General features: G+C 47.0%; 1 protein-coding gene across 9 annotated transcripts in view; it reads left to right on the top strand.

The window, feature by feature from the left end:
- Positions 1–24,595, top strand: part of Ezh1 (enhancer of zeste 1 polycomb repressive complex 2 subunit) — a 38,418-nt gene that overhangs the window by 6,793 nt on the left and 7,030 nt on the right. For 2 of the 9 annotated variants that reach the window (XM_076577655.1, XM_076577656.1), the window contains exons 2-16: positions 3,345–3,412; positions 4,436–4,515; positions 4,751–4,871; positions 4,981–5,109; positions 7,706–7,825; positions 9,075–9,195; positions 11,388–11,564; positions 12,812–12,914; positions 13,331–13,494; positions 13,880–13,971; positions 18,696–18,876; positions 19,401–19,597; positions 21,396–21,487; positions 22,407–22,447; positions 23,018–23,143. In XM_076577655.1, coding sequence (XP_076433770.1) covers positions 4,514–4,515; positions 4,751–4,871; positions 4,981–5,109; positions 7,706–7,825; positions 9,075–9,195; positions 11,388–11,564; positions 12,812–12,914; positions 13,331–13,494; positions 13,880–13,971; positions 18,696–18,876; positions 19,401–19,597; positions 21,396–21,487; positions 22,407–22,447; positions 23,018–23,143 — 1,666 coding nt within the window. In that variant the 5' untranslated portion in view covers positions 3,345–3,412; positions 4,436–4,513. Of the gene's footprint in view, positions 1–3,344; positions 3,413–4,435; positions 4,516–4,708; positions 4,872–4,980; positions 5,110–7,705; positions 7,826–9,074; positions 9,196–11,387; positions 11,565–12,811; positions 12,915–13,330; positions 13,495–13,879; positions 13,972–18,695; positions 18,877–19,400; positions 19,598–21,395; positions 21,488–22,406; positions 22,448–23,017; positions 23,144–24,595 lie in introns of those variants that run through there. The other 7 variants (XM_042282829.2, XM_076577657.1, XM_006992923.4 and 4 more) reach the window with 5 other exon arrangements.

Here is a 24,595-nt window from a genome sequence, read left to right as displayed (position 1 = left end):
ACTGCCAGCAGCTGTTGGTCGAGTAACTTCTTCCCATTACTGATCCCCAGCTTCAGGTGGATCAAGTGATATGTTCTGAGTTTACTATATCAAAATATGGAGTGTTCATTCCTGTAATCCTTGCACTTGGGAGGCTGCTTCAGAAGGATCTTAAGTTCAGAGCCATTCTGGGTTGCAAAGCCAGACCTGTCTGTAGGCAGACTTTTCTTTCCCACCTGCCAGTTCCCAAATAACTAACAAGGAAATTCAATGTTAATTATAAATGCTCGGTCAATAGCTCAGGCTTATTACTAACTCGTTAAATTAACACATTCATATTAATCTACATTTTGCCACTTGGCACTACCTGTTACTGCTCTTATGTTGCAGCAGCTGTTTTCGTTTTTGTTTTTATTTTAAAGGAGGATGGGTTTAGGAGAGAAAAAAAGATGGCCAAGGAATAAAAGCCATAAGAGAACTATTGTTAAGCAAGGTTGTGGTATCTCATTGAATTGTAAATTACAACATTTGGGTTTCAATAAAGATGGCCTAAGGTTTTTGAGTTAGCCAGTCCTGTCTGGTTTGAAGTACTTTTTCATTTCCTGGAGCAGGCTGTTACTGTTTGTTCTGGGCAGAAGTGATAAGCTGTGTGTGGTGGCTCACACCTATAATCACTGCACTTAGGAGGTGGAGGCAGGAGGATCAGGAATTCAAAGTCACCCTTAACTACAGAGGAAGTTCAAGGGCAGCCTGGATTGTGTGAGACTTTGTCTCAAAACACAAAACCAAAAAGTAGACCAGCTTAGGGTGTCAACAGTTGAGCACCAGGCAGTCAGCCTGTCCTGAAGTAAATGACTTTAAGAAATTAGATGCTGGAGATTTCAGATGGGGAACTTTGAAGTTGTCCTCAATATGTCCATCATTCACATGGAGATAAAAGCAGCTCAGATTTGAAAATCTGTGCTGTTTGGCTTCTTTACAGATGTCTCTTTAATCCCAACCCTTAGGAGGTAGAGCTGGCAGATCTAAGGCCAGGGCCAGCCTGGTCCACATAGAGTTACAGGTTAGCCAGGGCTGCAAGAGAGACCCTGTCTCAAATAACCAAACAAACCAAAAAAGGTGATTTGGAAAAATCTTTAACTTTAGCGTTAAGAGATTTATAGTGAACTTCATAGGCAGTGGAGGAAAAAAAAACTAATACGTAAAATCCTTAAATAAAAATTTATTGATTTTTAGCATGGTGGTCCTGGCGCACATCTTAAATCCTAGCACTTGGGAGACAGAGGAAGGTGGATCTCTTGTGAATTCGAGGCCAGCCTTGTCTACAGAGCTAGTTCCAGGATAGCCAGGGCTACACAAAGAAACCCTGTCTTGAAAAACCAAAAAACAGGCTGGAGAGATGGCTCAGAGGTTAAGAGCACTGACTGCTCTTCCAAAGGGACCCGGGTTCAATTCCCAGCACCCATATGGCGGCTCACAACTGTCTGTAATTCCAGTTCCAGGAGACCGGAAACCCTCACACAGATATACATGCAGGCAAAACACCAATGCACATAAAACAAAATAAATTAATTAATTTAAAAAAAGAAAAACCAAAAACAGAAAAAAAGAAAAAGTAAATAGGATAAATAAAACATTATTGACTTTAAATTTTGCCTGGGGCTGGAGAAATGCTTGCTGCTCCTCCAGAGGACCTGAGCTTAGTTCTTAGCACTCACACTGGGTGGTTTATATTCACTTGTAACTCCAGCTCCAGGAGATCCAAAAACTCTTTGCTTCTATGAGGACCTGCACACCTGTTGTATATACTCACACAGACACATAAATAAAAATAATTCTTAAGGGGCAGGCAAGATGGTGCAGTGGTTAAGAACGCTAGTAGCCCTTTTGGAGGACCTGAATTCAGTCACCTATACCCAAGCCAGGTGTCTTTTGGAGGACCTAAATTCAGTCACCTGTACCCAAGCCAAGTGGCTCAAAACCACTCCAGTTCCAGGGATCTGTCCCCTAGCCTCTGTGGGTACCACATGCACATGTACAACACCCCTGTCCCATATACATAATTGAAAAGTAAGTATATTTGTAAAATATTTTTAAAAATTTATATATACACAAAATATTAGAACAGCTAATATTGTATTGGTGCACACCTTTAATCACTTGTTTTAAATGTATTTTTTGAGATGTGTTCAGGGTGACCTCCACGGAGCAAGGTTGACCTTTACCTTTAGGCTGTTTTGCTTCACAAAGCTGGTGGTGGACACCTAAAGTCCCAGCTCTTTTGAGACTAAGGCAGGAGAATCAAGAGTTCAAGGCCAGTTTAGACTACATTTCAAAATCTCTCTCTCACACACACAGTCTGAAACCTAGTTTCTATTTTGAATGTTAGCTGTCCTTAAAATGATTTTTGAAACTTAAAATGTTTGACTAAGTGAATAGTAGAAGTCGTTCTCAGGGCTGGAGAGATGGCTCAGAAGTTAAGAGCACTTGCTCTTTCAGACAAGCTAGGTTGAACTCCCAGCATCCACATGGTGTCTCACAAGCATCTGAAACTCCACAGTCACAAGGGATCTGACTCCTGGCCTCTGTGGACGTTGCACACACATGGTACATATACATACTTATAGGCAAAACACTCATACACATAAAATGAAAATAACTAAATCTTAGAAGAGGTAGGTCTCCTGCAAGTTTAACTAGTTAAAATTAGAGTAAAACCAGATTCTATTGACTTGTACATATTTAATGTTTTAGGTCTACCTGCTCGCTAAGCTTAAAAATTGGGTAAGGAAAGCACTTAGAAGCTTGGTGGTCATGGGAATGCAAGTGATTGGAAGGATAGAATTTTTTAAATAAAAATGATTCATTTTTTTCACGTGTATGGCGGTTTTGCTTGCATGTATGGATGTGCACCATGTGTTTACTTGGTGCCTGTGGATCCTCCACAGGAGGATCGAGTGCTTTTTACTGCGGAGCTAACTTTCTCGCCCCAGGAGGATAGAGTTTGTTAATACATAAGTGACGCTCTAAATAGTGTCAAGGATCTAGCCGGGCGGTGGTGACCCTCAATCCCAGCACTCGGGAGGCAGAGGCAGGCAGCTCTCTGAGTTTGAGGCCAGCATGGTCTACAGAGTGAGAACCAGGACAGCCAGGGCTACACAGAGAAACCCTGTTTCCAAAACAAAACAAAAAAGTATCAAGCATCTTCGAGACTTGACTTAATATGCAGATGGTAGCAGAGACCCTGAAGTCCTCTGGTTGTGGGGAGAGTCCTGCCCAGGGGCGCAGTGTTGGAGTGTGCTGCACTGGTTCCGTAAACCCAGTTTTTATTCTCTGGCAAAGCTGAACACTTCTTTTCCTCTTAGGCCTTGCAGTTCATTTGAAGAACAGAAGCACATTATAAAGTCCAGCATTTCCAGCTGCATTCCATGAGGTAAGTAGAGCATATAACACTAAATTCTCAAAGTATTCCACTGTAGTTCAGCCCCGACTCCCAAAAGAAAGTTACAGTGTAGCCAGTGTCCCTCCATAGTCTGCTGCTGACTTGGAGATGAGATTATTCTGTTGTTATGGCGGACTTTAGAGAGTTTGTTCTCTAGGCGGGTCTTCTGTCAAGCTTGTGAGATAAACTTGGGTTTGGTTAAAACATTCCGCCTCTCTTGGGGCTCAGCAGTTTAAGAGCACTGGCTGCTTTTCTAGAGGACCTGGTATCAGTTCCCAGCACCTACATGACAGCTCACAACTGTCTCTAAGTCCAGTTCTAGGGTATCCAGTACCCTCACACAGACCCACAACAATGCACAGGAAAAAAAAATCATAAATAGACAAGTCCCTCTCTCCTTTTAAAAGATTTGTTTGTTTGTTTATTCATTTTTGTGTGTGTGTTTGTGTGTGTGAGTGTTTTGCCTATGTCTGTGCATCATGCACATGTAGTTCCCAAGGAGGCCAGAAGAGGGCGGTGGATCCCCTGGAACTGGAGTTTCAGGTATTCTGTTGTGCTTGCTCTTCCAGAGGAACTGAGTTTGGTTGATATCAGGCTGTTCCCAACCGCTTGTGACTCGAGCTAGGAGTCTAAATACTGTGAAAAACTCAGGCACAGGCACGGGCACACACTCATACACAGATAGATACATACATGTAATTAAAAATAATAAAAATAAGCCTTAAACATTTTGAATTCACTGAATAGGCATCCATCCATGTGTCCAAAAAATAAAAAATAAAAATCAAGTCCCTAATAACTGTGAGGCAGCCGTATTGATGCCTGGGAACTGGACTCATTCCAGGCAAGTCCTCTGCCTCTGAGCTTTATCCCCAGTTTTGTTTTGTTTGAGACAGTTGCTGTGTGGAGCAGGCCAGCTGTAAACTCCTGATTCCCCTGCTCTGTCTCCCAGGTGAGGAGATTAGGTCATTCACTATAATGCCCTACAACCTTTTTGTTTGTTTCTGTTGGCAGTGCTGGGGCTAGAACCTAGAGCCACACACTTGAAACAGATCTCTGCGAGTCAGCCACACCAGGCTGCTCCTGTGCTAAATGTAAGACAGGTCACTAAAGGATGACAGACGCTAACATTTTTCACCCAGAAATTACTTCCGAAAAAGTCTGTTTTCAGTTGTAATTTTAAACTCATATTGGAGTTTTCGATGTATATTTTTATGCAAAAATTTCATGAAACTAGACATATAATTGACCTCATTCATTTGAGTGTGAGGACATCTTCCTTTCCAGGTAATCAAGCACTGTTTGTTATATCTGTCTCTCTGAGTCCAGGAAAATGGATATAGCAAGTCCGCCGACTTCCAAATGCATCACGTACTGGAAAAGAAAAGTGAAGTCTGAGTACATGAGGCTCCGGCAGCTCAAGCGGCTTCAGGCGAATATGGGAGCCAAGGTAAAGATGCTTCCCGAGCAAGGTGGTCTGTTCTGTCCTTTCTCCGAAGTTCGGCTTCGGGGTTTTTTCCCCCAAGACCCAAGTCAGGTCTTTTCCTTGGCTTTGCTAGGCTCTGTACGTGGCCAATTTCGCAAAGGTTCAGGAAAAAACCCAGATCCTCAATGAAGAATGGAAGAAGCTTCGAGTGCAGCCTGTTCAGCCAATGAAGCCTGTGAGTGGGCATCCTTTTCTCAAAAAGGTACTTTGAGGGTATTAAGCCGGCTTTCCTTTCTCCGTGGACACACAGTTATAATTCTAGCTTAAAAATTAACCATTTTGTCTATTATCTTCCTCCATTATTGAGTATATTGTGGCTTTTTCATAGAAAAAAAGAAACATTTATTGTCTGTTTTTCTGGGTTTTGTGTCCAAGCTCCATGACATCCCACTTTGTGCCTAATGTACTTAGGTACTAGGGAACAGATTCTCTAGGTAATGGACAAAAGTGTACTCACCAGAGAGATAGCCTTGCTATGAGTAAATACAGTTGTTTATTTATTGAACTATAAATTTAAAAAGCACTTTCTAGCTGGACATACAACCTAATTCAGGAGGTAGAGGCAGGAGGATGAGGACTTTGAGGTTGGCCTCCACTACACGGTAAACTTGAGTCGCCCTGGCTGCTTGAGAGCCTGTCTTTAAAAGACAAAAAAAAAAGCAGCCGGGCATGGTGGCGCACGCCTTTAATCCCAGCACTCAGGAGGCAGAGGCAGGCTGATCTCTGTGAGTTCGAGGCCAGCCTGGTCTACAGAGCGAGTTCCAGGACAGCCAGGGCCACACAGAGAAATCCTATCTTGAAAAACAGAAAACAAACAAAAAGCATTCTAGCTTCTTAAAGAGGTAATACTTTTAATTTTTTATTGCACGTATTTATTTTGCTCACGTGTGTGTGTGTCCCCTCATGCATGGAGGTCCATTCTCTTCTTTCACATGTGGGCCCCTGTAGCTGGAGATTTTCTGGTCCTGCCTTGCCCACAGTCAGGACAAATCTCTCTCACCCGCCAGTCCCACAGCCGCTCTGACCCAACCAAGTAAACACAGAGACTTACATTGCATACAAACTGTATGTCCATGGCAGGCTTCTTGTTATCTACTTCTATCTTAAATTAACCCATTTCTATAAATCTATACCTTGCCACGTGGCTCGTGGCTTACCGGCATCTTCACATGTTGCTTGTCATGGTGGCGGCTGGCAGTGTCTCCCCTCCTCAGCCTTCCACTCTCAGAATTCTCCTCTCTCCTTGTCCCGCCTATACTTGTCTGGCTACTGGCCAATCAGTGTTTTACTTACTAACCAATCAGAGCAACACATTTAACATACAGACCATCCCACAGCAGGTCCCTGTGGTTGTACTTAGGTCGCCGGTTTGTGGTTAGCATCTTTACCTAATGAGCCATCTTGACAGCCTGGTAATATTTTAAATACAAAAAGCCGATCCTGTAATAAGACCAATGATCATTCCCCAAACTGATGTGAGTCTAGTTTGTGTACCACTTTGCTTCCCCATGCTAAGTCCCCATCACCTACACAGCTCTATCCAAAGTTTAGATCTTTTGGAAAACAGTCCTGTCCTCAAGCCCTAGGATTGATGGATCCTTTAGAGACCACACTTTGGTTGGAACAAGCCATCTGTTGAGTATGACAAGCATTGTGCTGATCTCTGAGGGACACAGACGTGAATAGGAGCTTTCCACAGCTCATCAGTTTCAAAGTTTCTTCAGGAGCTGCTGCTAACACCCTTTACCAACTTAATAGCTTAGAAGAATTTAGAGACATGTCTCAGTGGTGAAGAGCACATGCTGCTCATGCAGAGGACCTGAGTTAGGTTCCCAGAATCCACTTCGGTGACTCCCAACCCCTGTAACTTTAGCTCCTGGGATCTGATGCTTCTAGGCTCTGCAGGCACCCACACCCACTTGTACCCATATACAGATACACACTCAGATACATAATTCAAAATAAATCTAAAAAGATTGAGAAGAACACAGGGGTGGGAGTGGGGCTCAGTCAGTAGTAACGTGCTTACCTAGTGTATAGGAAACCCTGGGTTTGATCCCAAGATAGCTGGATGAACCTGGGATGGGCCGCACATCTGTAATCTTGGCTCTTATAGAAAACATTGGGAGCTTTTTGGAAAGAAATTACAGTCTCTCCCTACCCCCTTTTTTAGTTTTTTGAGACAGGTTCTCTCTGTGTAGCTCTGATTTGTTATCAAGATTCACCAGCTCAAAACAGCTCCCCAAAGAGTGTAGATACATTATAAAAGAATCAGAAATGGGCCACAAATATGATTGCTTTCAGGCTTATTTCCTCTTTCCCATTCCTTGAGTAAACAACACAGCACAAAAAGACATCTGTTTCATAATCGAAATATGAGTTTATCACAACTCCCTTATATAAAAAGCTTTGCCTCTTTTTTTTTTTTTTTTTTTTTTTGTCTCAAGACAGGGTTTCTCTAAAACAGCCCTGGCTGTCCTGGAATTCTCTCTGTAGACCAGGCTGGCCTTGAACTCACAGAGATCCACCTGCCCCTGCCTCCTGAGTGCTGGGATCAAAGGTGTGCGCCACCACTGCCCACTTTACAGTATGTCTCTTACAGTTTTGTTTTTATTGGTTTAGCTCTGTAGTCTAGCCTGGCCTGAAAGTCACTCTGTAGTCTAGCCTCAAACACACAGCAGTTCTCCTGCCTCAGCTCCGAGTGCGAGGATTCTAGCCTGGAGCCATCCTAGCTGACTGGGCTGGTGCTGTCGAGTTGTGTGCTCACTTTCTTCCCCACGTCACTGCTCTTCCTTCAGTGTACCATAGAGAGCATTTTCCCGGGCTTCGCCAGCCAGAACATGCTGATGAGGTCTCTGAACACGGTTGCGTTGGTTCCCATCATGTACTCCTGGTCCCCTCTCCAGCAGAACTTCATGGTATGTATTGAAAACACTGGCGGTTGTTTAAACTGTTGTCATGTTATGTGGATCTGTGTGAGCTTCTGAAGATTGTCAGGGCATTCCACAAAGCTTGGACCTCCAGAGCAGAATGCTACTGTAAGTCACTCTAAAGTTACATAGTTACAGGCCTCAGCAGGTCCAGGTACCCGCTACCTGCCTGACAACCTGGGTTGTATCTCCAGGTGGTAGAAGTAAAGAACTGACTCTTGCAGGTTGTTTTTCACCTCCACATATATGTGCCCCACACACATGCAGTAAGTCACACGTGCACCACACACACACACACACACACACACACACACACACACACACACACACACTTTGCAGGTTACTGTATCCTGTTAGACTTTGGTGGTTTTTTTTTTTTTTTTATTGTTTTTTTTTTTTGGCTTTTTGAGACAGGGTTTCTCTGTGTGTGTCCTAGATCTTGTTCTTTAGACCAGGCTGCCCTGGAACTCACTTGGTAGCCCAGGTTGGCTTTGAACTCACAGAGATCCGCTTGCCTCTGCCTCCCGAGTACTGGGATTAAAGGCGTGTGCTACCGATACCCGGCTTTTGTGCTCTTTAAAACATTGCTTTTTTTTTCTTTAATTAACAAGATAGCCCAGGACTCCCAATTTTTCTCCTACCTTGACCCAACTTTGTAATATTAGTCACAGTTAAATATGGCTGAATCAGACACTTGAGGCTTAAGCAGGCTGCCAGCTCTGCTGATGGAGCAGGTCTTGGGGAATCCTCTGATGGCAAGGTGCTACGAAGGCAGCCTAGAGAACAGAGGTGCCTTCATCCAGCCCCTCATCCTGCCTCCTGCTAGGATCCGGCTCTACAGGAGAGAGTCATCTCAGATAAAGCTTACGGTGATTTTACTAGATCCTTGGGAGTGTGAGAATGACTGGGTGGGCCTAGGGTGTAACTCAGGGACAGAGCATGTGCTGAGCTCTGGTGTGTCTGTTCTCTGCTGAACACCCTTCTCCTCTTTAGCATTACTTGTTAATGTGGATTAAACTGCTTTCCCTACGAGTCACAGTTAGTGTACCTCTTGTTTGAGGTTTTGTTGGCAAAACAAAATGGCCGGTCTTTAAAATGCGTGGAAAATCTGTGTCCACAGAGCTCTTCTTCAGGAGTCTAGGAACCAAATGAAGGAACAGCCCAGCAAATGTTCCGTTGGATAGGAAGGAAGAGAGACAGGGGAGCTTGCAGCATAAATCCATCTGGTTCTCTGCAGGTGGAAGATGAGACGGTGTTGTGCAATATTCCCTACATGGGTGACGAGGTGAAGGAAGAAGACGAGACTTTCATCGAGGAGCTGATCAATAACTACGATGGCAAAGTTCATGGCGAAGAAGGTAGTGATTGATATGCTGGGCCCTGGGGAGAGGATTGTAGTGAGCTGGGCCCTGGGGAGAGGACTGTAGTGAGCTGGGCCCTGGGGAGAGGACTGTAGTGAGCTGGGCTCTGGGGAGAGGACTGTAGTGAGCTGGGCTCACAGGGAGAGGACTGTAGTGAGCTGGGCCCTGGGGAGAGGACTGTAGTGAGCTGGGCCTTGGGGAGAGGACTGTAGTGAGCTGGGCCCTGGGGAGAGGACTGTAGTGAGCTGGGCCCTGGGGAGAGGACTGTAGTGAGCTGGGCTCTGGGGAGAGGACTGTAGTGAGCTGGGCTCACAGGATGTGATTTGAGATTAGAATTTTATATTGAAAACCCCAGTTAAATTGCAGAAGGAGCTGGGTCACAAAGAGAATTACCTAGTAATCAGTGGCTAGGAGAGTGTTGATTGAACGATCAAATTTAATCGTTGACATTTTCCATAAGCTCATCAGAGGCCGTTTTGTTTTTTATTCCCGTTCTCTGCGTTCAGTGAGCTTATCCTCTCTGTCATACTACTTTAAGCCAGGTATCCTCTGGATTCTCAGAAATTGACTTAAATATCTTTATTTTATAAAAGAAAAGCATATGAACTTAGCTGTAGTTTTTTTTAATTTTTTGAGATTTGTTTTTGTTTTATGTGTAAGATTTTGCCTGTGTCTGTGTACCATGTGCATGCAGTGCCCAAAGAGGCCAGAAGGGGGCAGTGGGTCCCCTTGGAACCCAAGTTAGCCCTGTGAATGCTGGGTCCTGAGTCCTCTGGGTTGGTCCTTAACTTCTGTTGTAATTCTTTTTAAATTTTGTTTTAAAACATTTATTTTTGGGTGCAGTCCACACATGCCACAGCATGGGTGTGGTGGTCGGTCAGAGAGTAGATTCTCTCTTTCCACCATGTGGGTGGGAGGGATTGAACCCAGGTCATCAGGCTTGGCAGCCTTTACCCAGTGAGCCGTCTGGCCAGCTCTTAGTTCTAATTCTAGAAAAGTTATCAGTGAATAAAAAGTAGGAAGAGGAGCTGGGCATGGTGGCACACCTTTGTAATCCCAGCTACTGCTGGGGCAGGAGGATTGCAAATTCGAAGTCTGCTTAAGGCTGCAGAGGAAGTTCGATGCCAGGTTGGGCAATCTAGTGAGAAAAAGAAAAAGAAAGAAAGAAAAAGACTGCGTATGTAGCTCAGTGGTAGAGTGAATGCCTACCCTTTCCACAATCCTGAGTTCAATCCTCACTACTAAAGAAAGAAGTGTGGAGAGAAGAGACTCCCCATGAATTTGTCAACCAATAGCCCTACCTACTCTTGACAATTGTGGGTGCTTTTTGCTAACATTCAAATATATTATACATCCACAGCACCCTCTAGTGTTCAAAGATATTCTTTCATGTTGCAGTATAACCATGAAGTACGATTTTAGGAAAAAATGCTGTCTTGATGAAGAGAAGTTACTGTTGAAACATTAGCACAAAGCCAAGTGAATTTTCACTTTGCTGTTATCTCTCTGCCTTGCTTGGGGTCGTTGGCACACCTTTGTTGTTGTTGTTTGGTGTTTGGAGACAGGGTTTCTCTGCTTAACAGCCCTGGCTCTCCCGAACTCACTCTGAGATCCGCCTGCCTTTGCCTCCTGAACATTGGGATTAAAAGTGTGTGCCCAGCTTGCTGTTGAGATTGTTGAACCATAAATACACTGTTAGCAGTGGCCACAGACATGGAATATTTCAATAAGAGAAAAATCTCTAACTTGGTTTTCCACTTAGCCAGCTAACTGTTGCAGTTGTTCAAGCTAATCAAATGATACCCCTAGACCTCAGGAGGGAGTGTAAGAAAGCCTACCTAAATGCTGGGGATGTGGCTGGTATGATGTTTATGGATGCTATGGACGTTAGGAGTGTTTGCACTGCATAAAACCAGATATGGTAACACACACCTGGAATCCCAGCACTCAAGGCGAGCTTGGGATACGGGAGACCTGTTATAGGCCTGTCTGTCCTAGAACTCACTGTAAAGACCAGGCTGGCCTCAAACTTGTAGAGATCCACCTGCCTCTGCCTCCCAAGTGCTGGGATTAAAGGTGTGCGCCACCACACCTGACAAGACCCTGTCTTAAACGGGGGGAAATAAACTACCTAGGAAGGTGACGGGAGTGTGGGGCGACCAGCACTCACCTTTCTCCTTGTGTTTCAGAGATGATCCCGGGGTCTGTCCTGATCAGCGATGCCGTGTTCCTGGAGCTGGTCGATGCCCTCAATCAGCACTCAGATGAGGAAGAGGAAGGGCACAATGACCCCTCGGATGGGAAGCAGGACGGCAGCAAAGAGGATCTGCCAGTGACAAGAAAGCGGAAGCGCCACGCCATGGAAGGTGCAGAGCCCACAGGCTGCTTGAGTTGACGAGGACAGGGAGAAGGAAACCTTAAAGCCTATTGCTCTTTAAGAACCGTTTATGCTTCTCGTTGGTCTGCTTGAAAGAGAAATAGAGTCATTAACTGATAGCTTCAGCCGACTGTGAACTAGCTGAAGCAGGGAAACCTCTGGAATGATCGGTGCTGTTAGTTTCTAACCCTAATGTGTTTGGAAAATCTGGGAAGGGATAAGGGAGAAAATAAAATTACACTACAATCTTGCTACGTAGGAATAATCAGATTTTCAATTCCATGTAGATTTTAAATTGTACATGTGTAAATCAGCATGCTCATGCAAAATTGAGATTGTGTGGGTGTGTGATATAAACTTTTATCTTCTTAATTTAATTTTATGAATATTTTCCATGTCACTAGTATTTAATTTGATATTACTGGGCTGCAGAGATAGCTCAGTGGTTAAAGTTCTTGTTCTGCAAGTGTGAGGACCGGAGTCCAGATCCCCAGAATCCCATGTAAATGCAGGATGGGTGTGGTAACTTGTCTGTAATTCCAGCCTTCAAAGGTGCAGACGGGATCCCCAGGACAAACTGGCTGGGGAGACTCGGCCAGTGAATAAGGTGGAGAGCAATAGAGGAAGGTGGGTCCAGACACTAACCTCAGGACCTCACCTGCAGGTACATGCACACCCACACATGTGTGCCCACATATGCAAACATGCACCCGTACCCATGCACACACACACAAAAATGGAAAAAAGAGCTGGGCGGTGGTGGCGCACACCTTTAATCCCAGCACTCGGGAGGCAGAGGCAGGCTGATCTCTGTGAGTTTGAGGCCAGCCTGGTCTACAGAGCGAGATCCAGGAAAGGCACCAAAGCCACAAAGAGAAACCCTCTCTGAGGGTGGGGGTGGACACGGACGGACACGGGGACTATTGAATTACTAAGTTATACTATGTGATTTAATTCTGTGTCAGGGGGTAGTGTCTCTTCCTATGAGAGTTCCAGTGTGTCAGTCTTGTTCTTCAGCACCGATGCTATGGTAGGGCTCCTCTATCTTCAGCGCTTCACGAAGCTCCTCTTCCCTTCTTGATCCTAACGGGGACCGTAGGCTTTGTTATCCTTAGTTGTCCGTACTACAGTTGATGTTTGGATGAGCACAGCGGCGCTCACCATTGTGCTGTGGCAAAGAGAACAATTCCAGTAGCTCTGTCTGCACTCAGACATTTGCTGTCGTTTCCAATGCAGGCAACAAAAAGAGCTCTAAGAAGCAGTTCCCCAACGACATGATCTTCAGTGCCATTGCTTCCATGTTCCCCGAGAACGGCGTCCCCGATGACATGAAGGAGAGGTAGGGAGCGCTGTCCACTGAGGCTGTGTCCGGGGTGTGTGGACACAGCCTTACCAAGCTCTTTGTTGTTGTTGTTGTTGTTAATAAAGACCCTGTGGACGCTGAGCCGTGCTTTGCCTGCACTTCTGGCTTTCTTGCTTACTCACCTCTCGGTGCCCTTTGCCGAGTTAGGGGTCATTCTGTGACTGCTCTTGAGGACGTCTGGGCAGAGAACTTACCCCGTCCTTCTGGGTCCTTGCACCAGCACTGTACTGGCCAGGCCTCCTTCTTACTTTGACTCTTGTGCTCAGCCCTGCGGAATTACAGGGGGGTACCCACTTGCCTGTTTACCATCTCCTGCCCCACCGAGCCTATAGACACCGCCCTTCCTCCTCCCTTGGCGGTTTCCTGGAGAGGAGTGCTCTCTTTTCTTACAGGTATCGGGAGCTGACGGAGATGTCCGACCCCAACGCCCTTCCCCCGCAGTGCACACCCAACATCGACGGCCCCAACGCCAAGTCCGTGCAGCGGGAGCAGTCTCTACACTCTTTCCACACCCTTTTCTGCCGCCGCTGCTTCAAATACGACTGCTTCCTCCACCGTGAGTGTGGCTACCCTGTGTGCAGTCCTCCCTCCTCCCGTCCCTCCTCCCACCCCGCCCCGACTCCTTCCCTCGGTCCTGCTTCCTTGTGTGTGTGGCGTTCTCAGCCCCAGCTGGGGTGAGGGCTTTGCAGAGGGCCAGCTCTGTCTTTATTTGTTCCCTGACAGTGTGATGTGACAGGTACAACCTAATTAAGCACCATGATTGTCCCTTGGGGCCTTCTGGCTTTGGAAGGATGGTGTTGCTATCAGAACTAAATTTTGTGTACCTTGCCGATCACCTTTCATGTGAAGTCGGCACCTGCCCACGCTCCTAACTCAAGTTTCCTGCTTCCTCCTGTCAAATGGCGAGAGCCCAGGAAACAGGGCAGCCTTTTGTTTTCCAGCTTTCCATGCCACTCCTAATGTATATAAACGCAAGAACAAAGAAATCAAGATTGAACCAGAACCATGTGGCACAGACTGCTTCCTTTTGCTGGTAGGTTCTTAAGCTGTTCTGGCATTGTTAACTTGTTTCAAGTCAAGCAGGAAATGGTCCTTGAGCTTTCTGTCTGGGAACACAAGCTAAGGGAGTCAGTCCACGGCACTGCAGGAATCCTTTATTTATTTATTTATTTTGGTTTTTGGAGACAGAGTTTCTCTGTGTAACAGTCCTAGCTGTCTTGGAACTAGCTCTGTAGACCAGGCTGGCCTCTAACTCACGGAGATCCGCCTGCCTCTGCCTCCCAAGTGTGCCACCACCGCCCGGCTCTCTGCAGGAGTCTTAATGAGCTCCCCAGATGTGATAGGCCATTGTAGTCTTCCTGTAAGGGTAATTGAGAAAGGTTGGGTGAACATTAATAAAGGACTTTCTGCTCTAAATATCACCTACTGAGAGTCTGAGACTATTGTTACATTTGGAACAGAGAGGGCTGTACATGTGTGTCAGGGCTAGGGTACTAGGCCTAACCCCCAGCACCACCAAAGGGAAAAAAAAAATGGAGTAAAGTGTGCGTGCATGCGTCCTATATATAAATGCTATCTTTTCTCATGTCTCTGTAAATACATCCAGCCACAGGAAGAGGAGCACAGGAAGGGACTGGTTCTTGTGTCCAGTCTCATGACCCTCACTGATGGACAGGTCTTTTGTGGCTGCATAAATCATCCTGTGGATCTAAGGGGCCCAGATCAGTTACAGCATGGACCCACATCTGCTACTCGTCACCCAAAAGCCAATGCTTAGAACACAAGACAAAGTTGGTGGGAAGCAGATCAGTTTTACTCAGCCACTGACTGGCGTCCTGAGGCTGTGGGGGAGGTAACTTAAGACCCCATTTCCAGGTGGTAGTGGTGCATTTCTTTAATCCCTGTACTCGGGAGGCAGGGGCAGGCAGATCTCTGAGTTCCAGGACAGCCGGGGCTACACAGAGAAACACTGTCTCAGGAAAAACCTTATTTAAAAAAAAAAAATCTAAGGGACACAAAGGGCTTACAGGGAGGGAAAGAAGAATGGGCAGGAAGGCCGTTTGCTGACTAGGAACTTTGTCATTCAGGGAGTATCCTCCTTTGTTCTCGGACAGGCACATCTCAGTGCTCCCCAACCTGTGATTATCCATATAGTTAGTCACATGGGGTATTATGACTTCTAGCCTTTGGAGTAATCCAGTTTCCGTGAGGAGATGCACAGTGCTAAACAGTAATGGCAGATATTCTGGATTCTGTAAGTGCAGAGAAAGATTATTTAGCAGGTAACGTCTTATCTTTAGGATTTAGAATGTTGGGCAGAGGAGGGTGACGTAACTGCAGATGCAAAGGAAAGGGGAAGGAAAAGTCACTCCCAGGGACTGCTGAAAGGGACTGCCGTTCACTTCCTTACTACCGTCCTTCATTCATTCCGGCTGCTGAGTGAAAAGATGGAGGACTGGGGAGCAGAAGGGGAGGGGTGCAGTACTTTGCTGAAGGGGTAGCCAAGACGTCATTGGAGTGTGTGTAATCCAATGCTCTCATGGTTCTTATTAGGAGTGTTAGTTCTGATTTTAAAATTACTTCAAGGATAAGTCTGATTCCAGATAGCATCTCAGAAATAGACATAAAAGCCACATTTTTTTTCTTTTAGAACCCACTAAGTCCAAGCAGCCAGCATTCTGAGAAGAAAGAGATGGGGTTACTGCCTGAGGGCCCCCCATCCAAACCCTCAGAAGCACAAAGGGTGGAAATCAGGAACCAGGAGGCAGGGATGGAGGGAGGGAGGGCTGTGTGTGCTGATGAGATCTTGGTCATCTGGGCCGTGGGTTCTCTTCGCACTGACTGGCGTGTCTCAGTGGGTCGTGGGCTTCTGAGGCTAGTTTCTGTAGTTCTGTACGCAGACACGTTTCAGTCGTTTGAGTGTGGGGTGAGGCATGCATAGCGCATGTGTGGAGGTCAGAGGAAAGCTTTGAGGAGTTGGTGCTCTCCTACTGTGTGAGTCCTAGGGGTGGCACTCGGGTCAGCAGGCTCGTGCAGCAGTTATGTGGGCCCACTGAGCTCCTGCCCAGACACACTGCTCTTAACCCTCAGCAGTCCACGTGATTCGAGAGAAGTGATGTACAAAACAGAACAGCAATAAGAACTTTTATACATACTGGTGTAATCTGAAGATCACCAGATAGTCTTAGGTTCTGTAAATCTGCAGTGAGATTATCAATTGCTTGAGGTGACCGTGGAGAGGGGGTGGGGTAGAGTACTTGTCAGAGCAGCTCCCAGAGGAGGGTCACTATTCAGCTCTCCACATAATAGGCTGTGCCCAGGCAAAGGATGTAGTTAGTACCTTGATACAGTGTCTGTCCTCGATAAAACAACAGTGGAAAGTCAGGTGCCTTTGGGAACATCTTTAGCAGGGTAACAGAAGGGACGTGGCAGAAAACGTTTCTTGTTGCTCACCTGGAGTGGGCTGTATGGTTATAGCAAAAAAGAAAGGATAAGTCAGCTTCCTCCGACTCCTGCATTAAGTCGGTCGGTCCTGTGCGTGAAGCAGCCCCATGCTGCGCCCTACCATGATTATCTGTTAACCCTCATGACCTCGCCCCAGGTAGAAGAACTTAGGGGTTATAAAAGTCAGATACTCTGCATAGAGTGTGTTAATAAGTCAGTGTTTATAGCATTTTTGAGGTTCAGACCCTGATGAAAATCCATAGCCCAGGCTTTTTTAATTACTCCAGGCGTTTCCCCCAATGTAATGTCAACATTTTAGCACGTACGTAACTCGAAAGGACATCATCCTTCTCAGAGTCACACTCGGAAACCCCGTGCATGTCTGTTTAGTTTCAGATAGCCAGATGTGCAAATTCAGATGTGCTGGGCTCTCTTCCCCCAGCCTTTGCTTTTCCTTACAGACAGTGCCTTTAATTATAACAAGATGTCTGTCCCCGCCAAAGCAAGGCTTCAGAAGGTTAACCGAGAATTCAGTTGTTCTGTCCATTGAAAGCTTCAGTAGAAGGCACAGGGAGGAGACAAACCAGTGCTTGTCAGTTTTCCTTTAACTTTTTAACAGTGCTGAGACTTGAACTTAGATCCTTGTGAGTGCTAGGCCAGTGCTCTGAGCTGTTCCCAGCTCATTCTCACTTTGTATTAAGAACTTTTTGTTTTCATACTAGTTTCAAATATGGCTGAAGCTGGCCTGAACTCAAGAGCCTGCTTCAGCCCCCCAAATGCTGGGGTTGCAGGCCTGCACCACCACCACACCTCCACCTTTTTGGGGTGTGGGGGGTATGAGGGGAAGCTGGTTTTCTTAGGCAGAATTTCATGTCACTCAGACTCACTATGTAGCTGGGGCTAGCCTTGAAAGTCCTGACTCTCTGCCTCTGCTTCCATGTGCTGGGGTCACCACAACATCAGCTTTGCACCCAGCTCTGAAATAACATTTTTTAAAATGTACAAAGAAATCAAAAGAGGCCTTCCTGGATTTGAAATATTTTTCTGTCTTTACCTAAATATGTGTGGGGAGTTTGGGGATTAAATCCACGGCAGCATACTTGCTACTTACGTCTCTTGCTGTGAGCCACATCCCTAGCCTCTGTTTAGATTTCAAGCTCTATCATCCCATCAGAAGCCATATTTGGCTATTAGATATTTTACTATTTTTGCCTCAGATAATTTCATCTTTTTGTGTTTGTTTTGAGACAAGGTCTCACTATGTTTCCCTTGCTGTCTGGGAACTCATTCTGCAAACTCTCCTGACCTCAAACTTGCAGGAATCTGCCTGCCTCCGCCCCCCAAGTGCTGGTGTCCAGCCCTCGTTAACTTCTCTTTGGAAGTTCAGTCTTGTGAGATGATCCACATTCTGAACTCCTCAGTTCTTTCCTCAGAGCGTCACCTGCCTTACTCTTTGATTCCAGGGTTCTCAGAAGTGACCTCTGCAGGCTTGGTTTATGATAAGCAGTACTTTGGGCTAATTTTTTATAGGGTTCAGCTGTCGCTTGGTGGTAGAGCACTTGTCTACATGTACAAAGCCTTGGTTTCCCAGCACTGGAAAAAGGAAGAAAAGGACAGAATATAAGCAACCAATGCTGTGTATTTCTCGTAGTGGGGAGGTGTGTGCTATCAACACAGTATATTTATTCTTCAGAAACAGGTAGAAGTCTGTAGGAACCAGTTGTGACCAAGCTGAGTTAGTTCATGCATTCCTCAAAGTCTCACATGTAGATTCAGGGAGAAGCTTCTGAATTCAATCGTGATTATGTTCTGATCCAGAGACTGCACATGGATGACTGAAACACACATGGATGACTGCAACACACATGGATGACTGCAACACACATGGATGACCGAAACAGGCTCTATGGTCATATGTCAGGGCAGAGACCTAGGGGAAGAAGCCCTGATGCCTGGGTCTGCTCTGCAACATGAGCTGCATTTTCTAAAGCTGCCTTCGTCCCCTCTGACCCTCATTTCATCTGCAGGAGATGTTCTCAAATTCCAGATAGTTAGCACAAGATGCATTTCATGTATTACTCAAAGCTGGCCATGTGTAGATTACGTCTTTTAAGACTAGATGGCATCTCTTTTGTCAAGAGGGTGTTGTTTCGTCCATGTTTTGCAGTTGTTTAGCCACGGTCATAATATGGTCGCACTTACACAGCACAGATAAAAACCAAAGTATCATTATAGATGAAGCTTTGTGATGGTGGCATCAGCCCAGAGACCCTGTGTCCATCCCTGTTTCCTACTGTAATGTGTTCACCACAGGAAGGAGCAAAGGAGTATGCCATGCTCCATAACCCTCGATCCAAGTGCTCTGGGCGCCGCCGGCGAAGGCACCACGTGGTCAGTGCGTCCTGCTCTACCACATCGGGCTCTGCTGTGGCTGAAACTAAAGAAGGAGACAGCGACAGGGACACAGGCAATGACTGGGCCTCCAGTTCTTCAGGTGAGCAGAGGACCAGGCTCAGTGCCCAGCTCTTTATAGATATAACCTAGAAACTGTTCATTCTGGCCGGGCGGTGGTGGCGCGCGCCTTTAATCCCAGCACTCGGGAGGCAGAGCCAGGCGGATCTCTTTGAGTTCGAGGCCAGCCTGGTCTACAGAGCGAGATCCAGGACAGCCAAGGCTACACAGAGAAACCCTGTCTTGGAAAACCAAAACAGAAAACAAAACAAAACCAAAAAAACTATTAATTTCTTTTCTACCAGTTTACCTGGAAGCAATGAAAGTGAGACAGACAGACAGACAGACACACACACACACACACAGATCTAGCTATGTGGGCCAAGCTAGCCTCAATCGTGTTATGATCCTGCCCACTGCCTGGATTTACAGGAGTGTCCCGTGGAATGGAACAGCTAATGTTTCCATTCCTAACTCGTCTCCTTTTCAAATCAGAATGACGGACTTCTGACACAGGGACTACCGACAGCTGCATTCCACATGTTTCTGTTTTTCTCCCTTGCCCAGAGGCTAACTCTCGCTGTCAGACCCCCACGAAGCAGAAAGCCAGTCCAGCCCCACCTCAGCTCTGTGTCGTGGAAGCCCCCTCAGAGCCCGTGGAGTGGACTGGAGCTGAAGAATCTCTTTTCCGAGTCTTCCATGGCACCTACTTCAACAACTTCTGCTCCATAGCCAGGCTTCTGGGGACAAAGACATGCAAGCAGGTACTTCCTCAGAGCAGCTGGATGAATGTGGGCCCCGCTCTCCTCATTGCTCATCTCCACTACCGTCTCAGCAGGGTGTGTCCAGACAGAAGCTGTGGGTTCAGTGTCCTGTAAACCTCTCCTAGATCGTGGGGAGACCTTGATCACAAGCCGTCCGCTCTCTTCCTTGTTCTGTATCTAGTGTGTGTGCTTGTGTGCAAGACAGAAAGAGAGAGAGACTATGTGTGTGTGTGCAATTTTTTTGAGACAGGTTTAACTGGCCTAGAGCTCACTATGTAGAGTAGGCTGGCCTCGAACTCACAGAGATCCACTGCCTCTGCCTCCAGTGCTGGGGTTAAAGGTGTGCGCCACCACACCCAGCCCTTCTTCACATACTTTATTCCAGGTTTCCTATCACTAGGTTTTCTAATTGCCACCCCCAATACCTGAGCGCAGACCTCAGCCTTTTCGCTCTTACCATCCCTGGAAATGCAGTTTGACAGCAGCCCCTGATGCTCCAGAGGCAAGAAAAGACTGCAGACCAATAAGATGGCTCTGCAGGTAACGGCGCATGATGACCCAAGTTCAATCCCCAGGACCCACCCATTAGGAGAGAACCAACTATTCATAGTCCCCCAGCCTTCACACTTACACTGCAGTCCTACATGCATGTACCATGAATAAATGAAGATGAAATTAAATTCTTCAAGAAAAAAGATGACAGGAAGAAAAACACAGACCGGAAGTGAGAGTCGGGTATCTGAGCCAGTCTGTCCAGCAAGAAGGGGCCCAGTGCCAGATCCCCGATCACATGGCTCCCTGACTCCTGCAGGTCTCTGTAGTCTTTTGCAAGGAGCACACTCAAGGATTGCTAGGCCTGGTATTTCAGAAGGGCTTGAGAACCTGCTTCTGCTCCTTCGTGTGACTGGTGGAGAGAACTGTGAGCAGAAGGGATTGGACTTCCATTTTGGAACCCTTATCTGTTTCCTTGCTACACGGATTCTTTTTTAATTTTATTATTATTATTATTAGTGTGTGTGTGTGTGTGTGTGTGTGTGTGTGTGTGTGTGTGTGTGTGTGATGTATAGTGTGAAGTGTGCATGTGCTGTAGCAGTTCTGTGGAGAGCAGAGAACAACTTTTGGGAGTTGGTACTTTCCTTAAACAATAGGATCTGTGGACCAATCTCAGGTCATCAGGGTTGCCTGGCAATTGCTTTTCCTGCTGAGCCATCTTGCCACCTCACAGTCTGTAAAATGATGTTTAGTTTTTTTTTTTTTTTAAGGCATCTTTTCCTGGTACTGTGTATAGTTTTCACAGACTATCACAAGGTTCCATAGTCTAAGATGGAGTAAATAGGGAAGAGAGGGACAGGAGACTCAGAAGAAATGCTGTAAAGGAAGAAGCGTGTGGAAGAGAAGAGGAGCCAGCCTTCCTGAAGTGCTGCCCTGACGGACAGCCAGCAGAGGGAGCTGGTGCTTAGCCTAGTGACAGCCTTCCCATCAGGCCTCACTCAGCACCTGCCATGCCCTTCCTAACAGAGGCAGAGCTACTTGAGCAGTTCATTGTGCTTGCAGGATGGTCGATGAAAGCCAGTGACGATGGACAGCAGTGCTGTGTTTAGTAACTCTGCTCCCTGAGTCTAAGTAAACCTCAGAGCCGGTGACCCCTACCCCAGCCACACCTGTTTCTCTCGGACTAAAAAGAAGCCCAGTTAGCTGTTTGCAGTCCCAGACCCGTAACGAGCCCAGCACCTGCCCGGTCACTTGCCTGGTCACCTGGCCCCAGAGGTGTGACAGGTCCTGTGGGTTTCTCTTGCAGGTCTTCCAGTTTGCTGTCAAGGAGTCCCTCATCCTGAAGCTGCCGACAGATGAGCTCATGAACCCTTCCCAGAAGAAGAAAAGAAAACACAGGCAAGGGCAACAGGAACCCTTACAGCCCGGTCGTCTGTGCTCTGACCTCTCCGTATCACCCCTGCCTCTCTCTTGGCCACGCACTGCACTGGGCAGCGGCAGCCTATCTGATTGGGACACTTAGATGAGAGCCAGTGTCCTCAGACCCCCTGAGAATCGGCGACTAGGGCAGCTCTTCGCTTTTGTCCACACTGAGGACTTTTGAGCTGGCTGGCTGGTTTTTCTTTTGCGTTTCTAGCCAGTAGGACATGGCTGGCTTGTAGCTCTGTGCTAAGATTGCTTCCCCTTCTTGGGTGGGGACCATCTTCTCCACTTGTCAACTCTGAGGAGTTTGTTCCTTTTCTTTATCTGTGTATTTATATGTGTTGTTTTTCAGAGTTATAAAACATGGTTTACTGTTTGGAAGTTGAAGAAAGTCAATAGCTGGGCATGGTTAATCCCAGTGCTCGAGAGGCAGAGGCAGATGGGCCTCTGTGAGTTCAAAGCCAGCCTGGTCTACATAGTGTCAGGCTAGCCAGGGCTACAGGGTGAGACCCTGTCTGGAAAATAAAATCACTCTGATAGCGGGTTTTCCTGGTGTGTGTTACCAACCAAAGAAAGGAGGTAGATCTGGCTCTAGCTGCAGAGGAAGTCCTGCCGCTCTTGAAAGCTTTTCCCACCTGGTGGCTTAGAGCTCTGCCTGGCAAAGGGGCGAAGGCAGGAAGAGGAAGAAGGAGCAGTGTGATAAGAGACAAGTTCGTGAGCTTTGCTTCCTGAGACAGGCTCTCGATCTGCGTCCCAGGTCGATGCCTCCTGTTACGGAACTCTGGGAGGTACCTCGCAGTTGTCAAACTATCCGTCAGAGCAGGGCACGCTGTCGTTTGTCTGCATCTGCAGAGGACCGTGACACAGACCTGCCCCATCTCTCTTTGTCTCCTAGGTTGTGGGCCGCACACTGCAGGAAAATTCAGCTGAAGAAAGGTGAGTTCAGTTGAAGAAAGGTGGAGAATAGATCAGAGTAGAGTATGTGCTTAGCATGTTCAGGGTCATGGGCTCCATCCTAGGCACCATTCACACACACACACACACACACACACACACACCTCACTCACTCACAGTTCAGACCGAGGCCTCACCCTGCGGTTATCACCCTGCCACACCTAGAGCTGTCTTGTTGACCCTGGCTGCTTCTGCAGATTGCAGATTTCTTTGCAGCGTCTTAAGGGCTGAGTCAGTGGCTACAGCTGAGATGCCCTCTCAGGAGATAACTCAAGGCCTTGCGGTCTCTGAGTTTTCTAGTGTGCTGTATGCCAGCACCAGACTTCTTTTCATGTTTAGAGTAGCTGCCTTGTTATCTCAGGCCATCTCACACCCTACCCACAAAGCAGATACCTCACGTGTTTGTGCTCAGGGGTCAGCCGCTTTATCAGGTGTTAAGTGCGTCCAAGGTAATGGTGGGAACACCCTGCTTTGACTGAAGCACTGGAACCTTTGGAGGGGAGGGCATCGGGGAGCCTGGTCACAGTGGTGTCCTGCTGTATTCTCTTCTAGATAACTCTTCTACACAGGTGTATAACTACCAACCCTGTGACCACCCGGACCGTCCCTGTGACAGCACCTGCCCCTGCATCATGACCCAGAATTTCTGTGAGAAGTTCTGCCAGTGCAGCCCAGACTGTAAGAGCACCCTGCTTTCACCGTCGTCTACTAGAGTGGGTGGCCTTGGAGTGTCCAGGCTCCCTCCTGCCCATAGCTGCCTGTAGACCCATGATTTCCCTTTGCTAGGCTTCAGGCATCCTACGGGGCAGGAAGGTGTGAACCGTCTGGAAAAGTTGGGGCTGGTTGGTTCTGTTTTTTAATTTTAAAGCGTTACTTTATTATTTTACGTATATGAGTGTTTTGCCTGCATGTATGTCTGCACTGTGGGCATGCGTGTCGTCCTGTCCAAGGAGGTGAGAAAAGGGAGTCAGACCGCCTGGAACCGGAGTCACAGACAGTTGTGAGCCGTTATGTGGGTGCTGGGAATCGAACCCAGGTCCTCTGGGGGAACAGCCAGTTCCTGGTGCTGAGTCATCTCCGTAGCCCCTACTCTACTCTATAACAGCGCCCCAATTCCTGGTCTCACCGAGCCTCTCCTCCTCCTTCCCCCACCCACTTTCTGTATTTTCAGTTTTCCTTTCTCCACCGCTTAGGTAGCTGAGATTACAGACAGGTGTGTGCCGCCTTCCCCAGCTGGGAAAGTCATGTGGGGATTCCAGAAGCAGGAACTGGACACAGTGTTTCTCCCATCTTCTCCTTCCAGGGAGAACTGAGAAACAGGAGCTTTTCCTAAGGTGCATGCACAGTCTCCTCTTTAGGATGCTGTTTTTAAAAAGTGTTAGGGCTGGAGAGGTGGCTCAGTGGTTAAAAGCTCTTCCAGAGGACCTGAGTTTGGTTCCCAGCACCCACGTCAGGCCCCTCACCACCGCCTGTGAGTTCGGCTCCAGGAGATCTGACTCCTTCTGTTCTCGGGCATCTGCACACACTTGACATACACACAAATAAAAATAAAAGTGGAAAAAAGGTTATATGGGTTGAGTGTGGTAGTGTGTAACTAACTAGGTCTGGAACTCTACTGTAGGAGTCTGAGGCAGGAGTATCAGAGTTCAAGGTCAACCTATGCTACTAATGAAACCATTTTTCAACAACCCCACCACCTCCAGATTTGTTTAGCTAGATACAGTGGTACATACCTAGAACCCTAGCATTGGGAGAAAGGCAGGTGACTGACTTGAACCCAGACAAAACCTTGCCTCCCTCACGAGAGAGAAGTGGAGAAGAAGGGAAGGGAGAGGAGGCAGAGAGAAAAAAGGGAAAGAGAAAGCGGCCGGTGCCGTGATTCAGCAGGTCAGGCAGAGCGAACTTGCCAGGAAGCCTGGGTTAGACCCCTGGAGCCAGGGATGGGAGGAGAGAGCTGCTTCCTGTTGTCTGTCTCTCACCTCCCTCCATACCTGAGTGGCAGGATGCGCCTACACCTGTGTGTGCACCCACCAAATAAACAGAATTTAGAGAAAGTTTGAAGAACAGAGAAAAAATACATACAGAGAGTCCTTTTGGGATTTTGAGAGTTCTTGTATAACCCAGGCCTGA

The sequence above is a fragment of the Peromyscus maniculatus genome, chromosome 8, assembly GCF_049852395.1.
Source record: "Peromyscus maniculatus bairdii isolate BWxNUB_F1_BW_parent chromosome 8, HU_Pman_BW_mat_3.1, whole genome shotgun sequence".
NCBI classification, from domain to species: Eukaryota; Metazoa; Chordata; class Mammalia; order Rodentia; family Cricetidae; genus Peromyscus; species Peromyscus maniculatus.
Note: the sequence above shows the minus strand (reverse complement) of the source record. Positions and strands in the feature narration are given on the sequence as shown.